Source organism: Chionomys nivalis, chromosome 1 (genome assembly GCF_950005125.1).
Source record: "Chionomys nivalis chromosome 1, mChiNiv1.1, whole genome shotgun sequence".
In the NCBI taxonomy this organism is placed as follows: domain Eukaryota; kingdom Metazoa; phylum Chordata; class Mammalia; order Rodentia; family Cricetidae; genus Chionomys; species Chionomys nivalis.
The window spans coordinates 20,156,351-20,173,319 of record NC_080086.1 but is presented as its reverse complement, the minus strand read 5'-3'; the positions used below and the strand labels follow the sequence as shown (position 1 = coordinate 20,173,319).

The 16,969-nt window shown below is 37.6% G+C and overlaps 1 protein-coding gene across 1 annotated transcript; it reads left to right on the top strand.

The window, feature by feature from the left end:
- Window positions 1-1,033: 1,033 nt before the first annotated feature.
- Window positions 1,034-13,803, top strand: Clec12a (C-type lectin domain family 12 member A). Its single transcript, XM_057780686.1, has 6 exons — window positions 1,034-1,294; window positions 4,647-4,745; window positions 5,281-5,469; window positions 6,503-6,654; window positions 9,171-9,277; window positions 12,767-13,803. Exons 1-6 carry the CDS (start codon window positions 1,204-1,206, stop codon window positions 12,933-12,935), a joined length of 807 nt encoding a protein of 268 aa, XP_057636669.1. The 5' UTR covers window positions 1,034-1,203; the 3' UTR covers window positions 12,936-13,803.
- The last annotated feature ends 3,166 nt before the right edge of the window (window positions 13,804-16,969 follow it).

Below are 16,969 nucleotides of genomic sequence, written 5' to 3'. Positions count from 1 at the left end.
ATAGGCATAACTAAACTAATAAAAATAAAGATTATTAAAATTATTAGGGTCAAAATTTAACACCCTGAAATAAAACTGATACCCAACTCTCAGTCTCTAGTAAGGAACCTTTTAAAAGTTGCTCTTGTCTTAATAGTGTTTACTAAAAATATTGCTTGCAAAAATGAACCAGGGCCACTGAACCCCAACTGGAAGTTCACGTGCTTAGAGGAACAATCTTTGTTTGAGGGTTCCATCAACAACCCTGCAGGCCAGGAAACCTAAAACCAGACTTAACCTTCTGCACATAGTCTCAATCCACATGAGCTGCTTCAATAAGCCACTGAAAAGGGGAAGGAAACTGGTACCAGCATAACACAGGTCATGGCTTATGGCTTTGACTCAATATTACCAGGTTTGAGCTCATTCATTTACCAGTTACACAGTGGTAGTGGTGTCTCACCTTATTTATTTATTTATCTGACTAATTAGTTATTTCGGTGTGGTGGTGGTTTGAGACAGTGTTTCTCTATATAGTATTGGCTGTCCTGGCACTCACTATGTAGAACAGGCTGACTTGGAGCTCACAGAGATCCACCTACTTCTGCCTCTCCAGCACTGGGAGCAAAGCTCCTGTTAATTTAACCAGAACATTTGCAACAGAGAGAGAGATCATAGTCCTTCATTATTCATTCTCTGCATGTCATCTCTGTGTGTATGTTCAGGTCTGACTAAGCCAGTCTTTCTCGGGGAACTTTGACCATTCTACACACAGAGCACTGTGCGTGTCCTCTGTGGTTGTATCAGTAAGTAATTGAGAACCGAATCATTCCAATTATTTCTGTGCTAGGCAGGTTAATCCTATGCTGTATCTGTACCATGTGATTAGAGTGAGTTTTTCAATTTGCACAAAAATAAATCCAAACACAATTTCAAAATTTACTTTGTTCAGAAATGAGAAAAAGGAAGAAATATGAGGAAGAAAGATATTTCCTCTTTTGACTCTTGCCTGTTCTTATCTGAGACAACAGACAGTTTGTTACTCTTGGGCACATATTTGAGAGATTGGCACAGTCGGCTTTTACAAAGAAATTCTGGCTTGTGAGGTTAGCTCCAGTTTACACAGAGAAAATTAAAATTTCAGATGGACTCATCAGCCTTTAGCTCTCTCTCTCTCACCTTTTCCAAAGGACAATTTTTGGAGCTTTCTTAGAATATTCATCAATGTCTGAAGAAATTGTTTATGCAAATCTCAAATTCCAGGACTCTGATAAGAAAGAAAATCTGCAGACATCTGACAAATGCGGTGGAAAAGGTAAGATTTTGAGCCAAGGCTGTGGCAATAGCTATAGTCCCACACTTCAAATCTAGCAATAATTCAGTGTGGATTTTTAATTAAGCTTTTTATTTAAACCAAAGTATCAAAGTGATTATAAAGATATTTTTACTTACGGCGTAAATTACTGCAACAAAACACTATATTTTACATTGCAATTTTTTTAAAAATACTAAACTCAATACAAGGGACAGGGTCTTATTTTCAAATGCTGGTGTCTTTTGTTTGTTTGCTTTTTTTGAGACAGGGGTTGTCTGTGTAGAAATGCTGGTGTTCTAGTATGAAGATTTTTTATTTTGTTTTGTTTTATATGTGTGTGTTCATTCATGAAGCCATGGAACTATGATTATACATTGTGCAGGAAAGTCATGGACTTGCATGTTACTCTTTTTATAGTTTTGAAAAGTAAAATGCTTGCAGAATAGGATAAAGAGAAATAAGGAGAGAACACTTGTGTGTGTATGTGTGTGTGTGCATGTGCGCGTATGTGCGCTTGTATATGTGTGTATCCAGAGACAATATTTTTTATTTGACTTCTTTCCTCATTGTTCATGGAGCTTGTTCTATTCAAGGTCTTTCGGGGCTTCCTTGTTTTATCCCAGCGTTTGGATCTCTATTTTTTGTTTTGAATTTAGATTACCACCAGGGATTTCGTTTAAGTTGTCAGGCTTGCACAGCCAGTGCCTTTACCCCCTGGGCTATCTCATAGCCTCTTTTTTCACGGCTGTACTTCCCTACTGTTTTCATAATGCTAACCAGTCTCTTTTAAAATCACTTTCCTCTCTAGCACTGAAGAAGCAGTATTCTAATCTCAACTACTAAAGAGGTTGAGGCAGGTGGGTTATAAATTCAAGACCTGCCTGAGCTGCAGAGTGAGTCCAACGTCAACTCAGGCAGTTAGTTTAGTGAGATCCTGTCTTAAAGTAAGAAGTAAAAAGAGAATGAGAATAGAGCTTTGTGCTAGAGCACTTGCTTAGCATGTGTGGGGTTCTACTTTCAATACAACATAATACATTATGATACACTCAACACAACCCTCATACCACACCAAAACCTGAGTGAAATTCCTTCACACCGGGCGTTCTCCAGGACACAACCTCCTGATCTTCACTTTTCCTGTGGTTGAGCTGCTTTTGCTGTTCTGATTGTCCTGACTTCTTGCCTGTGCTCCTTGATGACTCATGCCCGGGCACTTTCCAGGTCTCCTTCTTCTGTGCCACAATAAGCATTTCTAAGTCATCTCATGCCTTTCAGCTTCCAGTACCACGACTTCCAAGTATCTGCTCATGACCTTTCCCCAGCCCTCAGCACTTGTTCTGCTCCTCCACAGGCAGTCTTGGCTTTAAATTTTACCTTAGCATTCCTTCTCATACAGAGCAATCTTTAGCTACTCTCAGTGCCTTCTGTTCCACACATAAAAATACCCCCCTAAATCAGAGTCAAAGAGCTGGATACTCTTACTCTCATGTTATTCACCCCAACTCTGCACATCTCTTCCCCGTATCCATGACATCTGGACCACATACTTTCTAAAATAAAAGTGTTTTAAAAGCTATCTATCTATATCTATCTATCTATCTATCTATCTATCTATCTATCTATCTATCTATCTATATCTATCTATCTATCTATCATCTATCTATCTCTATCTATCTATCTATCATCTATCTATCTATCTATCATCTATCTATCTATCTATCTATCATCTATCTATCTATCTCTGTATCAAGCATTTAGCTGTTTTTCTGTCACTTTAAAATGACAGCATAAACTTGCACACCCTATTACTTTATGAGCAGCCACAACAGTGTCTAGTACCTAAATGGCACACATATGATAACTTTTAAATAATTGAATACATCATAAGTAAGAAAATAATTTTGACAAAAGATAACACATGATCTTGATTTTTAAGCCTCAGGTAAAGACTGGAACAATATTTATAGTACTTTCAATAACGACAATTTTTACAAAACATTAAGAAATCAGGTTTTATATATGTCACTTTTGTGAGATTTTACAAAACTGTTATGCTACTAGCTATTGATATAAGACAATTTCTGGAACAGAGTAAGAATATTAGGTAATTCTTGAACTACATTCTTAAAACAGTTGTAGTGGCATCTCATTTGTACTTTAATAAGTAAAGCTTGCATGAGGATCAGAAAAGTAAAACAGTCACACTGGCCAGTCTTACAGACCAGGCAGCAATGACACACACCTTTAATCCCAGTAGCCACACTAGCTTGCCATAGAAACCAGGCAGCCGTGGTGCACACCCTTAATTCCAGAACTAAAGAGGATTATATAATGGGGGGAAACAGCTCTTACTCTCAGTCTTATTCTTAGATTCCTGGAGGCAGAATCGCCATTTCAGACTGAATTAGAGGAAAGAGCCAGTGACAGATTTATTTTGCTTTTCTGATCTTCAGGTTGAACTCTAATTTCTATCTTTGAGTTTTTAATTATTCGTGCTACAAACAGTCTTTTCACATATTCATACTTGGTGATAATTTAAATCATGGAATGCCTTACCAGTAATTCACAGTTACTTTTAGGAAAATGGTCTAGTCTGTGATTCTTTGTTCAGACAATAATAAAAAAATCATTCCATCACAATGTTTTGCTAAAAAAAAATCATAGAAAATATTGAAAAAGTAATGAGAAGTGCAAATGAGGCAGGGTGCTGATGAGGGGTGCCGAGACATAACCTGTGAGAGCCTGCTCTGCTGTTCAGCAGCCCCACCCTTGACATTAGAGGGGAAAGCATTAACAGCTGTGAATACCTGTCAAGCCTCACCTCTACATCCCAAGAAGCTCCTAGACTGACTTGGCTTCCCTCAGCCTCCAGACACTTGCCACAGTGTATCCAAGGATATGCTCTGCCTGTAGTCATCTCCATTTTCCTTCCTCCTTTCTATTTTATAAATTTTCTCTTTCCTTTTTTGTATCTTTTAGCAGCCTAGGGAATAATGTTTTTGTCTATGAGACTTTTTCTCATTCAAAAGAACTTACTACTTTTCTTACTTTAAAAAAATTCATTGTCTTGATCTTAGTAGGAAATTTGAAACATTTAATGAACAAAATATCTGGGCAGTAAGACAGCATAGTTAAAGATCTTAAAATAAAATGCCTTACCTATGGTTTTCTATCTGATTATTCTTGAAAAAAAATGTCTTTGTGTTTCGAGCAAATTACTTTTTTATTAAAAAAAAATACATAGGAGAAAATAAATGAGGAAAGGATGAATGAATGTATGAGTGACTGGATGAATGAATGAAACTGAGGTGTGAACTGCTTCTTGAACGCTGTGCTCTTTTTGTTTTCACAGTACCTTCTGCCCCTTCCTATTCACAGAATAAAGCAGTCTTGATTCTAACTGTTATATGCCTTCTGCTGCTCATTGGACTGGGGGTCTTAGGAGGTTTGTGTATGTATCACATCATTCTTTAAAAAGAAAATTTTAATTTAATTAAAATATAGTTGCATCATTCCTCCCTTTTTCCTATAATCACTCTCATGCCCTTGCCTGCTCCTTTTCAAATTCATAGTCTCTTAGTGTTCAATTATTATTGTTACACAGATATATAAATAAATACGTAAATGCAACCTGATGAGTTTGAGCAGTGCTGTATATATATTTATATGTATTTATAAATGCATGCATCTATTTAGATATTTTGGGACTGATTTAGAATGCTATGAGTTGAACCAATGTTTATTCTTCAAATTAAGGCTTTACACTCCAGAGGATCTTATAATGTAGTTCATAGACAGATACTCTATCCCTTCCACTAACTCCTATAGAGAAGACTTTTTCTACCATTTTAATACTTTAGTGCTATTTTTAAGGGAAAAAAACCTCATCGAGTTTCTAAAGGTGAAAGAATAACCGAGAATTTATAAGTTTTTAAAAAATCATCTACTATTTTCTTCTCTCCTTCTGTTTTTAAAAAATCCTGGAGTTCATACAACTTTGGAGACAGAAATGATAAAATCAAATCAACTACAAAACATCAGGGAAGAACTTCAGAGAAATGTTTCCCTACAGCTGATGCACAATATGAACAACTCCAAGAGAATCAGGAAACTGTCCGCCATGCTGCAAAAGACAGCCACCCAGCTGTGTCGTGAACTGTGTATAAACAAACCAGGTAACCCTGTACTGCTCTCAAAACTATTCCTTGGGCAACAAACTAAACCTTAGGGTCCTTTAAAAATCACTTTCTTAGCCGGGCAGTGGTGGCACACTCAGGAGCCAGAGGCAGGTGGATCTCTGTGATTTCAAGGCCAGCCTGGTCTACAAAAGATAGTTGCAGGACAGACACCAAAGCTACAGGGAAATCCTGTCTTGAAAGAGTTAAATGTATTTGGTAAACGAGTCATTGATATTTTCCCCTAGTTAGGGGAAAAACATGAAAGTACAAATAGACTGACAACTTAACAAAGTTCGACAGTTACGTAATGAAGCACCAGACAGTATACTCAGTTTCTCTAATCCGCAGTTTATTACCCTTGTCCTGGGCCCAAAGCTCAGGACGTAGTAAGTAGGGAAGGGTGCCTCTTTGTACATGACCTCATTCCTAAATTTCAATTTGTGCTGAAGGGGTGAAAGATCTTGGCAAAGAAATGAAGTCTCAGGTGATGCACCAAATAAGGAAGGAAGTGTTGCCTTCTAACACTTTTGTAGTTATTATGGCTAAACTATGTTCCTGTGATTCTAAGGTGCCTCTTCAATATTCCAGAAGTTGAAAGCTAGAGAAACACTTGCTGGAGAAAACCAGACTGACTTGGCTCTGTAAACCTGGTTTTACAAGACAGCATTTGCTGTGATTAATTTTTAGAGTCATATGTGAGTCAAAGAAAGAAAGAAAGGAAGGAAGGAAGGAAGGAAGGAAGGAAGGAAGGAAGGAAGGAAGGAAGGAAGGAAGGAAGGAAGGAAGGAAGGGAAAGAAAAACCATTCAGGTTCCTAATGATGGACAACATGTTTGAATTTGGCCATGTACTTGAACCTCTGTGTTTGCCCAAGTATTGTGTCATGTTCCTAGGGTGATGTATAGGGATGCATATGACTTGGTTTCTTTCTCCTTGACATAAAGAGAAGAAACACAGTAAATCTGATCAATGTAAAGAAATTGTAGTCAAAGGTGTTCACGTAAACCTATAAAACTCTGTCCTCCTTCTAGAACACAAATGCAAGCCTTGTCCAAAGGGTTCACAATGGTTTGAGGACAGTTGTTATTCCAAACTTGGAAAGTCTGAAACATGGCAAGTGAGTGAAATGCTCTGTTCTTCTCGAAATGGCAGCCTGCTGAAGATTAAGAACAGGAATGTGCTGGTAAGTTTCCATGTCTCTGTTTCCTCTGGAAGGAAATCACTTCACATCATGGAATGTGGGATGAAGAGGGATGTGTTGGGAAGACACGCAATGATCCATTCATGACTCGGGATTATTTTCCTTGTATGGGGAGGGGAGTGGGACTTGCACTTTTGTCTCAGGGAAATCACAGTCAAGCAAAAACACACGAGCTTTAGCTTAATCAAAATCTTAGAAGTTGCAGGATAGGTGGGTAGATTAGGGACCCCGAGAATCCTCCAGTCTATTTTTTTTTTCAAGTTGGAAGTGTAGTAACAGGTTTCTGTGTATGTCCTCAGAGTAGCTATCCAAAGACAAAAAGTGTGATCATCGTGGCTAAGGCTCCCCACGCCCATAAAAACCACACAGGACAATCTTCTTTCTTGTCAATATATTATTTTTTTTATTTATTATGGAAAAAAGCCAGATAAAGTAAAATAGGGTGATACTTGTTTAAATAAGGATATTGGGTTGACAGAGAAGAGGCACATGTTAAGCAGACACATTGCACAGAGTTATTAGAACTAATGATAAGTGAATCCTCTAGTTTGCTTATTTATTTGTTTCTGTCAGTGGTTCTCAACCTTCCTAATGTTGCACATATTTAATATAATTCTTTATATTGTGGCAATTCTCAACCATAAAATTATTTTCGTTGCTACTTCATAACTGTAATTTTGCTACCGCTATGAATTGTAATGCAAATATTTGAAATTTCTGATGGTCTTAGGTGATCCCTGTGAAAGAGTCATTTGATTCCAAAGGAATAGTGACTCACATAGTGGGAACTACTGATCTAACTAATGTCTTTCTGTTTCATGTATTAATAAAGAGTTCTGGCCTCTCACATCGCAATCTTTTACTATTTTCTTTCTTTCTTTTGAGACAAATCTCACTCAGTAGCCCTGGCTTATCTCAAACTCATAGGAATCCTATTGTCTCAGACTTCCAAGTTCTGGAATTACCTGTGTGAGCTGCTGGTCCTATATTGTAGTCATTCATCTTGGAGTAAAAATATATCCCCTAAGTGGTTCAGCTTCTTTACCATAAGAATCTTTGCCATCTTTTATAGGAGAAGGGAATTCGTTGAACTATTCTGTCTCATTGACCTTTCTCAAGTAATCATTTATAATTGTTTACTTTTAAGAAATGTCTGTCTTTAACAGAAAAGCAGATGTAACTGGGTAAAGTGTTCTGTGTTAATTTTGATTCTGTGGTTATTGCTCTTCTCTGGGTCTATTGCATTGTACTTCTCTTTTCTGCTAAGTCCAGCTTGCCGTTATTAACCACCTCCTTTGCCCCAGACTGAATATTCACTACCCAAAACTTAGACCTAGAAAATTGCCAGCTTTCATTGGCCCTACATGAAGGTGATTCAATGAATCAGCGGTCCTTTTGTCACCCGTGGTGAAGGCAGAAGAGGTCTCAGAGACTTCAACCCACTGTTGCGAAGTTCTGACACAGAAAGTGAAAAGTTGCACCATTTATTAGAAAGCAAAAATAAACCAGCAGAAGGGAGCTGAGCTTCTCAAGAGAGAGTCTCATCCCTAGGCGTTTGGATGGCTTGTTTTATCAGAAGTTGTACTTGGAGAAATGAAACATGATTATAAAAGCTCAGGGTCAGAAATTGGGGTTCAACCTGAAGATCTGAAAAGCAAAACAGTCAACCACTGGCTCTTACCTTGACCTTAGTCTCACACGGCAATCCTGCCTCCAGGAATCTCAGAGGGAGATTGTGTTTTCAGATCTGCTTCCTCCCATTTTATAATCCTCTCTAGGGCTGGGATTAAAGGAGTGCACCACTGTCTTTAAAGGCATGCACCGCCCGGTTTCTCCTGTGGCTGCTGGGATTAAAGGTTTGTGTCATCATGGCTTCTAAAATTAAAGGTGTGTGTTACCATAATCTGGTCTGTAAGGTTAACCAGTGGGACTGTTTAACTCTCCAATCTTCAGGACGTCTTTATTTATTAAAATACAGTTCAAATGTCACTACAGAGAAAAGAGATACTCATGGGTTTAGGAGGGGAGGAGATTCTGGAATGAACTCGGGTTGACCCTTTCTGTTCTTATGCAGGACAGGTAGGGATGGATATGTTGTAGTATCAGATGCATAATGGAAGATGCACTTTCTGCAAGGTTGATCAGACCATAATGATAAAGCAAAGGACCGTTTGTAGTTACCAGGGTCACCCATGGTCCTAACTAGCTTGTGGTGCTGTTGGTTTTTACTGTTTGAGCAGTAGCAGGATGCTCTGTCACAACACAGGTCGGTGATTACATCAGCCTCCAAATACTGGAGTTTTCTTCTCATACTTCCCTGTGTCTACATAGCAGGCCCAGCTTTCTTCCTGTTAGACAGGAAATCCTGCTGTGAAAAAGTGCTGACATGCTACACCAAAACTATAATGTTAAAACAGTAGCCTGCAGTATGTGATCCTGTGAGGCAGTGTACAGATATAGGAAACAGCTTATTAAATGGGTCTTCTCTGTTTCTCTAGGAATTTATAAAGTCTAAGAACTTAAAAGGTTATTGGTTGGGGTTGTCGCCCAGAACAGACAATCCACATTACAAGGAACTGAATGAGAACATGTTCCTCTCTGCAGGGTAAGTCTCTGTTCTTCTTGGATTTTTATGGTTAGACTTAAATGGACACATTTCTTTAGGAGCCTAGCAGAGGGCCTTTCACAGCAACTTCAGCTGACACCATGTCTTTAAAGGCAACTGTCCCTGCAGGTGTCTGTGATGTACTTGACTATGTAGAAAATTGCCACACATGTCTTGCCATTAGTTTGGCAAATCTCCAATAACCTATAGGAATCAAATTATAGATTTCTTGAGGGTTATTAATATTATGATCTGCTGGCCTGGTCTGTCACCTAGGTACTCTGTCCCTTTAAGAGACAATCCCCACCCACTCCCAATCATCCCAATTTGCCTCCAGGCAAGCAGATCTCTGCCTTCTCCAGCCTGTGCACACTCTCTCTTTATGTCTGTCTTCTGAGGAGGTAACTACTGTTTCTCCCTCTATCTCCTCCTCCTCCTCCTCCTCCTCCTCCTCCTCTCTCTCTCTCTCTCTCTCTCTCTCTCTCTCTCTTCTCTCTCTCTCTCTCTCTCTCTCTCTCTCACACACACACACACACACACACAATACATTCAGTTGTGAGATCTAGTCCATCCACATAGGCATTTTGCAATTTTTGTTCTACTTCGGCCCATTCTTTTTCTGCTTCAGTTGTTAATTGCCTAGTACTGTTTAAATCTGAGTCACCTTGCAAATTTTAAGCAAATTACTTAATTCTTGAATAGTCAGTACTATGGTAGGGTGCAATCACTTAATATTTCCCAATAATTTTTGAAAATCATTGAGTGTGAATTGACCTCTCCTAATCTTTACCGTTTGTAGCAGATTCTCTGTTTACTTAATTTAAATCTTAACTAAGAAAATCTCCTCTTTGAATATTTTTCAGGAGCAATTTGTAATCCTGATTGGGGTAAAATTTTTTGTACTACATTAAACTTTTTTTAAGGTATCTGTATCAGAAGCAACAAATAAATTATCATGTATATAATGGTAAATAATTAATTGAGGAAATTGTTTAGATGTCATTTCTAGTGGTTGAATCACAAAATATTGACATAAAGTTGAACTGTTTAATATTTCTTGAGGAAAGACTTTCCATTGCTATCTTTTTACAATCTGGCATTATTATTAATAGGCACTGTAAAAGCAAAACTTTCCCTACCTTCTTCTTATAAAGAAACAATCTTAAAAGTCAATAACTGTAATAGGCCAATCTTTGGGTAGTAAAGAAGGCAGAGGAATTCTGGACTGTAAAGATTGCATAGGTTGAATTACTTGTTTTACAGCAATGCTCAAATCAGTTAACATTCTCCATTTTCCAAATTTCTTTTTCATTACAAATACAGAATTCCAATAACTAATAGTTTCCTCAATGTACTTAACATCTAACTGTTCTTTTACTATTTGTTCAAGCACCTGTAACTTTTTCTTAGTTAAGAGGCAGTAGTCCACCAATACAGGCTTATTACTTAGCCATTTTGAAGGCAGAGCAGTTGGGTTTCAAATTTGGATAGCTAATTCCCCTTTTCCCCCATTGTTGAATAATCTGTATAACCTGTGATTTTCCTTGATAATTTTTTTCTAATACCTTTTCTAGAAATGTACCTCATTTTTAACATCATTGTTTGGGCTGTTTCTAAAATTGTAGGAATAAAATTTGAGCTCTCCATTGTTGCAACAAACCTCTCCCCTGCAAATTCATGGCTACATCATTCACATAAGGCTTTAATATTTCCATTTGTCTTTTAGACCTTGTACATTTAATCCATTCTACACTTTGTTTCATCTGAGATAATGTTCTAATGCCTAACAACTGAGTAGAAACTTCCTGTAAAGACCAGTTAGGATTCCAAGACTCGAGAAATTATATATACGTAAACTCCAGTGTCCACTAAACCTTCAATCTCAATGCCATTTACTTGTAATCTTAGTTTTGGCCTCTCATCATTAAAAACAGTTTACAAAAATACTTTCTTCCCAGTGCTTAGAACATCTGCTGTCCTACATTTTGAGCTGTTTAACCTTTCAGATATGGGAGTAATAACAATTGAGCAATTCTATCTTCCGCCTCTATGTGCATAGTCCTTTTTACATAGGCCATCTATAAAAGCATGAAAACAATCAGTATAGGAATTAGAGAGATCATTTTAGGCAGCAGTATTTTTATAAAATCTTTAAAAGAGGATGCCTTTTTATAGATCCCAAGTGACACATTGATGTGATTTGTCAATTATTAATAAAATGGAAAAATTTGTTTGTATTTTCTTTAGTAGAAAAATAATCTTTGTAGGCTATTTATTAGCAAAAGATTAAGAGATTATTTCTATGAACTTTTGCCTTAGCACCCATATTATTACTACCACTCTATTTCAGGTCTGACATTTTTTATAGAATTTAACTGAAAGTTTCTAGAAAGCAACTTAAAGAGCAGAACAAAATTCTCAATAATGATAAACAGACAAGAGCATGCCCAATAACATTGTTAAAAATCATGAATTTTGCTTTTCTTGTTTATTTACTATGAAAATTAAACATTCATTTAAGCATGAATCAGTTGATCAAGAGAAGATAACACCCTCTGTACAATGAATGACTAATACCTCTGGAAATTCAAACAGCATTGGCTTAGTACTTGATGCCCTGACTGCAATTGTTTTTACCAGAAGTTGGGCTTTTTTTAGTTTTTTATTTCTCCCATGAATGGACCATTGATTGATAATGAGTTGTTCCCGCTATTAGGGAGAGAAACAAATAAACAAACAAACAGAAACATTTAAACCAAATTTAAGCAATCAAACAAACAAGAAAAATCTAAGTTCTTGGCCTCCTGTGCTGACTCACAACGAAGCAGTTAAGCCCCACCCATCAGTCTTTGAAATTCAGATACCACCGCCCTGTTCTGGCTGGCCCTTGGCTGAAAGAGCTGATGGCAGCAAGCAGCAGCCAGGGAGCTCAGAGTTCTAGTTGTCAGGAATTTCTTTTATTGGAAAAAGCCCCCGCCCCCTCCCCAACACACACCTATTTTTCTTTTTCTGGGAAGAGGCTTTTTTCTTTCCTTTATGTTTTGTTTATGGGGCCTATTTATTGTCTCATTCTTGAAAATTTAACTTGATACATCTTTGTACAGCCTTGGGGATGGACCTGACTAGGGTGGTAAGGGAATGAAGAAAAGGCAGGTACATATGATCACACAGGCAATCTGGGCTCTCTGGTGGAAAAGCCGAGGCACCTCAGAAGTCAGTGTGTTTATTATATATTGTTGGATGGTATTATTGTAAATCATATCAGCCATGAGAAGAGAGGCTAAGTCGGGAACTGAATGATAGAATATATTCCAGATGTGGGAAGCTGAGAAAACAGGGTTTCACATCACTTATATATATACTCCAATCTTCAGCCCAAATTTGACTTAGACAATAGACAAAAAAAATAATCATTTTGTGTTGAAAATTCTCTTATGTGGGTCTAATCAAAATATAACTTGCCAAGTGAATTTATTTTTTTTCTTACAGATTTGAAAGAAGCAATTATGACTTACGTAATATGTACTGTGGATATATAGATGGACGTTATGTTTATTATTCAGCCTGCACTTATAAGAACTATGTCATGTGTGTGGAGACAGCCAGGACTGTACAGGTGGAAAGTGTACTGAATGACCTTCCAGAGGGAAGAAAATAGCTACTGCAGTTGCTGACTCCAGCTTCTTTCCTGCTCTGATGGTTTGAATGAGGATGGTCCCCATGGGTTCATATTTTGAATACTTGAGCCCCAGTTGGTGCAACTATTTGAGAAGGAAGAGAAGGTGTGGCGTTGGTGGAGGTGGTACTTCACTGATGGCACATTTTGATTATTCCAAAGTCCACCCCACTTCCAGTTAATTTTTTCTCTGTTTTGTGTGAATTGAGATGTGATCTTTCAACTACTGCTCAAAGCATGTCTACCTGCCTACTGTCATGCTCATCATCATAATGGTTAAAGACTATAACCCTCCAGAACTATGAGCCCTAAATTACACCCTTTCTTTTATAAGTTGCTTGGTCATGGTGTTTTGTCACAGCAGTTGAGGAGTAGCTGAGACACAGAGGAAGGTTAGGCAGTGTACATCTGCTGCTGTTGTCTGAGGTTTCTGTCCTGCCCTGTTCCCACAATCATTAAGTCCCAAAGAAATCACACAGAGGTCTACATTAGTTATAAACTGGCTCATTAGCTCAGCTTCCTATTAACTCTTATAACTTATATTAGCCCATTATTTTTGTCTATGCTAGCCACGTGGCTCGGTACCTTATTCAGCGAGGCAGTCACTAACTTGTTCTGTGGCTGAGCCAGGACTGCAAAAAGAGCTTCCCTCATTACAGAATTCTCCTGTTCTCATTGACCTGCCCCTTCTTCCTTTCTGATTGTCCCGCCTATACTTTCTGCCTGGCTACTGGCCAATCAGCATTTATTTAAATATAATTAAATATAATTGACAGGAAACAGAACATTGTCCCATAGCATCTTGCTTCTCCTAATGTTTATGTCCAGATTTCTTTGCCTCCTTTGCTGACTGTCAGGAAACTAATTCATAGCTTTATTACCATGTACTTTTTTTAGCACACATGTTGAACACCAAACCATGAAATATATTTTGCCTTATTTTTTCCAAAGATGAACCAGACAAATTTCAGCCTTAGAGAAAATTACGTCTGGTAACATATAGGAAAAATAATATATGAACAAGTTGTATTAAAAATGTTATGTCCAAATTCGCGAATTCCCCACAAAAAATCAACAAGGAGACCGAGTCCCGAATGTAAAAGCAAAGAGCTTTTATTTTAATCAAGTTTGCAAACTCGGTCTCTCCACATGTCCAATGTATAGGAATAACTGGAGATACCTGAGCTCAATTAGAATAGCATTTTATAGTACTTAAGTTGGGGGTGAGGGGTTTCTGAAGTTTTAAGACTGGGTGAAATTTGTCTAGGATGTCCTGGTGAGTGTGTTCTGGCAGGTGTTCCTATCTACAGTGCTTGGAATGCCAGGCATTTCCTTTGAATGGTCTCTTCTTGGTCAGGTAATCTCAGTTTGTGGTTCCTCTTGCAACCAGGCATTACCTCAGGGTAAACCACTGAGACTCAGGCCTCCATTTAAATTCAATGATGGCCAGAGTCCCAGGTGACAATGGTTGGAAGTAAAGAACTTCCTTTGGGTGACCTGCCCATACTTAGCTTATCATGGTTGGCCCCCACAAAAAAAAAGTATTAGCATTTTCAAAGTAAAGTTTGAAGGGAAAAATAAGTTATTCAATAGACAGAGAAAGACATTTGATGAATACTTAAAGCCTTGTTATAGTAAAACTTAGGAAGCTAGGAGTAGACTTCTCAAAGATAATCAAGATTTGATATAAAACAAACAGCACACAAATAAGCAAATACTCTAATGCTGAAATTATCACCATTGCGCTAGTAAGGGAAAACATATTTCTACTTTCAAAACAAAATAAGGATAAACTTCATCAGTCACTTCATTCAACAATAAGAGATGGAACCCAGCAGTGGAATAAGGCAGAAAAAAGGCATATAAAATTTGAAAATAGGGAAAGACTAAAATAAAAGATTTCCTTTGTAGATAATATAATTATATACATTTGAACCAATATAGGTTTTAATTGCTACACTAAGCAGTATATCATATCAAAAGCAATGGATGAAATTTCAACAGAACACAAACATATGTATGAATAACTAAAATGAAATTTAAATGCAGTCTTGTTTTAACAGCTTCTATAACACAAAATATTAATAAAACTATTTAAAATGTAGAAAATAGATATATGCAAAAGGTATGTCCAATCTAATCCATTTTCTTTTCTAGGGATCTCAGTATTCAATGACCTGTAAGCAGATTCTGGTTCCAGACTCTCCCATAGAGACAGCCAAATACTTTATTGAGAATATATCCCTGGCCAATTTCTCCTTTTCTTTCTCCTCCATGAGAAATTGAATCTAAGAGCATGCTTTGAATAACACCATGAAAGCCAATGTCCATTAAAGATCAAAGGGCATTTTTCAGGTGACCAAACTTGAAATAATAACCAAGAAAAAATGATCCAAGAAAGTATCTGCTAAAATGAGATTTGGGGCATGAAAAGCTTGGTGCCCAATGGGGTATTGAGAAATCCATCACTGTGTTAGAGGAAAAATATTGTCAAGCTAGATAATATAATTGTTCTAAAAAGGCAAATTTTCTCTGGATTGGTGAACCAGTGGAGTCAAGAATGTATCAGAGAGATGTATTGGGTGTTTGAAAGCCACGGGTAAAATTCACATGGGACAGGGAACTTGGGGAACCATTAGCAACCTTGTTGCTTGATCCCTTGAAAAATAAATGGGAGAACCACAAGTGAATAATAAGAAATGAGATAAAATTCCCCCAAAATGAGGGTTGCCAGCATGGTGAATGAAAAAGTTCATATCTCGTTTAATGAAAGATTGAAGAAAAATAAGGATCACTTGTGGGGTTTAATAATATGAAAGGTAGAACACCAATGAATGTTAAAAATCAAACCTGAATGAAGTACAGATTTAGGTCAATGCTGGGAAGACACTAAATGGAAACATCTTCTGTTGACCCACCCTGGTCAGTGAGGCTAAGTTTCTGTGAATTGAAGAAGATGCCAAAGGTCTGGACTCCAAGCTTTTGAGTTCAAGAGTAGGGCAAACAAAAAAAGCACTTCTAACTTTTATTATCAAGGCAATCAAAATGTAAGGTGACATTTGCATCTAGTTTAAGTAAATAAAAGTATAGGAGCAAATATACCTGGTGGTATGTGTCATCATTTTTGGTGATGTGAAAAGAGCTGAGAATATTTATTCCTCCTCGGCCTTTGCTTTCTCCACAGAGACAATGTAGACATGAAAGGGCATCCCCCTCATGCCCTTGCTTTCAAGTGCACTCACTTATCAGTTTATGCAGTTCTTTCTAGAAGGTGACTGCATGGGGAAAACATTCCTGCCACATCTGTAGTTCACAGAACATGCACAGCTTTCTTATACAGGCTTCCACATCTTTCACCTTTTCTTATTGACTTCCAATATCTTGACTTTCTTTGAGTCCCCAAAGATTCCAGAAAAGAATTATTCCTTTACGCTTGTAGATAACATGCTCTTTGTTTGAGGACAGGGTCCAGACTTAACACTATCAGTAAACATGCATGTCCCATCCCCAAATCTTCACCAATCCAACTTCATGACCACAAGTTACATAACCAAATCATTTGGCTATGGAATTCTCAGTCTCTTAACAGAAGGAAAAGATTATAGGCATGCCTAATGTGCCCAAAGAATAGAGAAAATCTACACGGAAGATCAAGGTGGAGAAACACAGATGGTTAAGGAAGAGTTTGTTAACTTAGGTGCACTCTCTTAGATTTTCATACCTTAGTAAGACATCTGAGAAATGGTGCAAGCACACCAATAGAATTCTGTGTGCCTCGGGGCAACAAAATGTCTGACAAAACCAATTTTAGAGAAAAAAGATTTATTTTGGTTTACATTCTGAGAATACAGTGATGGGGAATTGGGGTAAAAGAAACTTGAAGTAGCTGGTTACACTTTATCCTCTGATCAGAGATAGAGAACAGTAGATGTTCACGCTCAGATTGCTTCTTCCAGTTTATCCTGTCAGAGACCCCAGCCCATAGAGTGATACTGCCACAGTATCTCAATTAACCT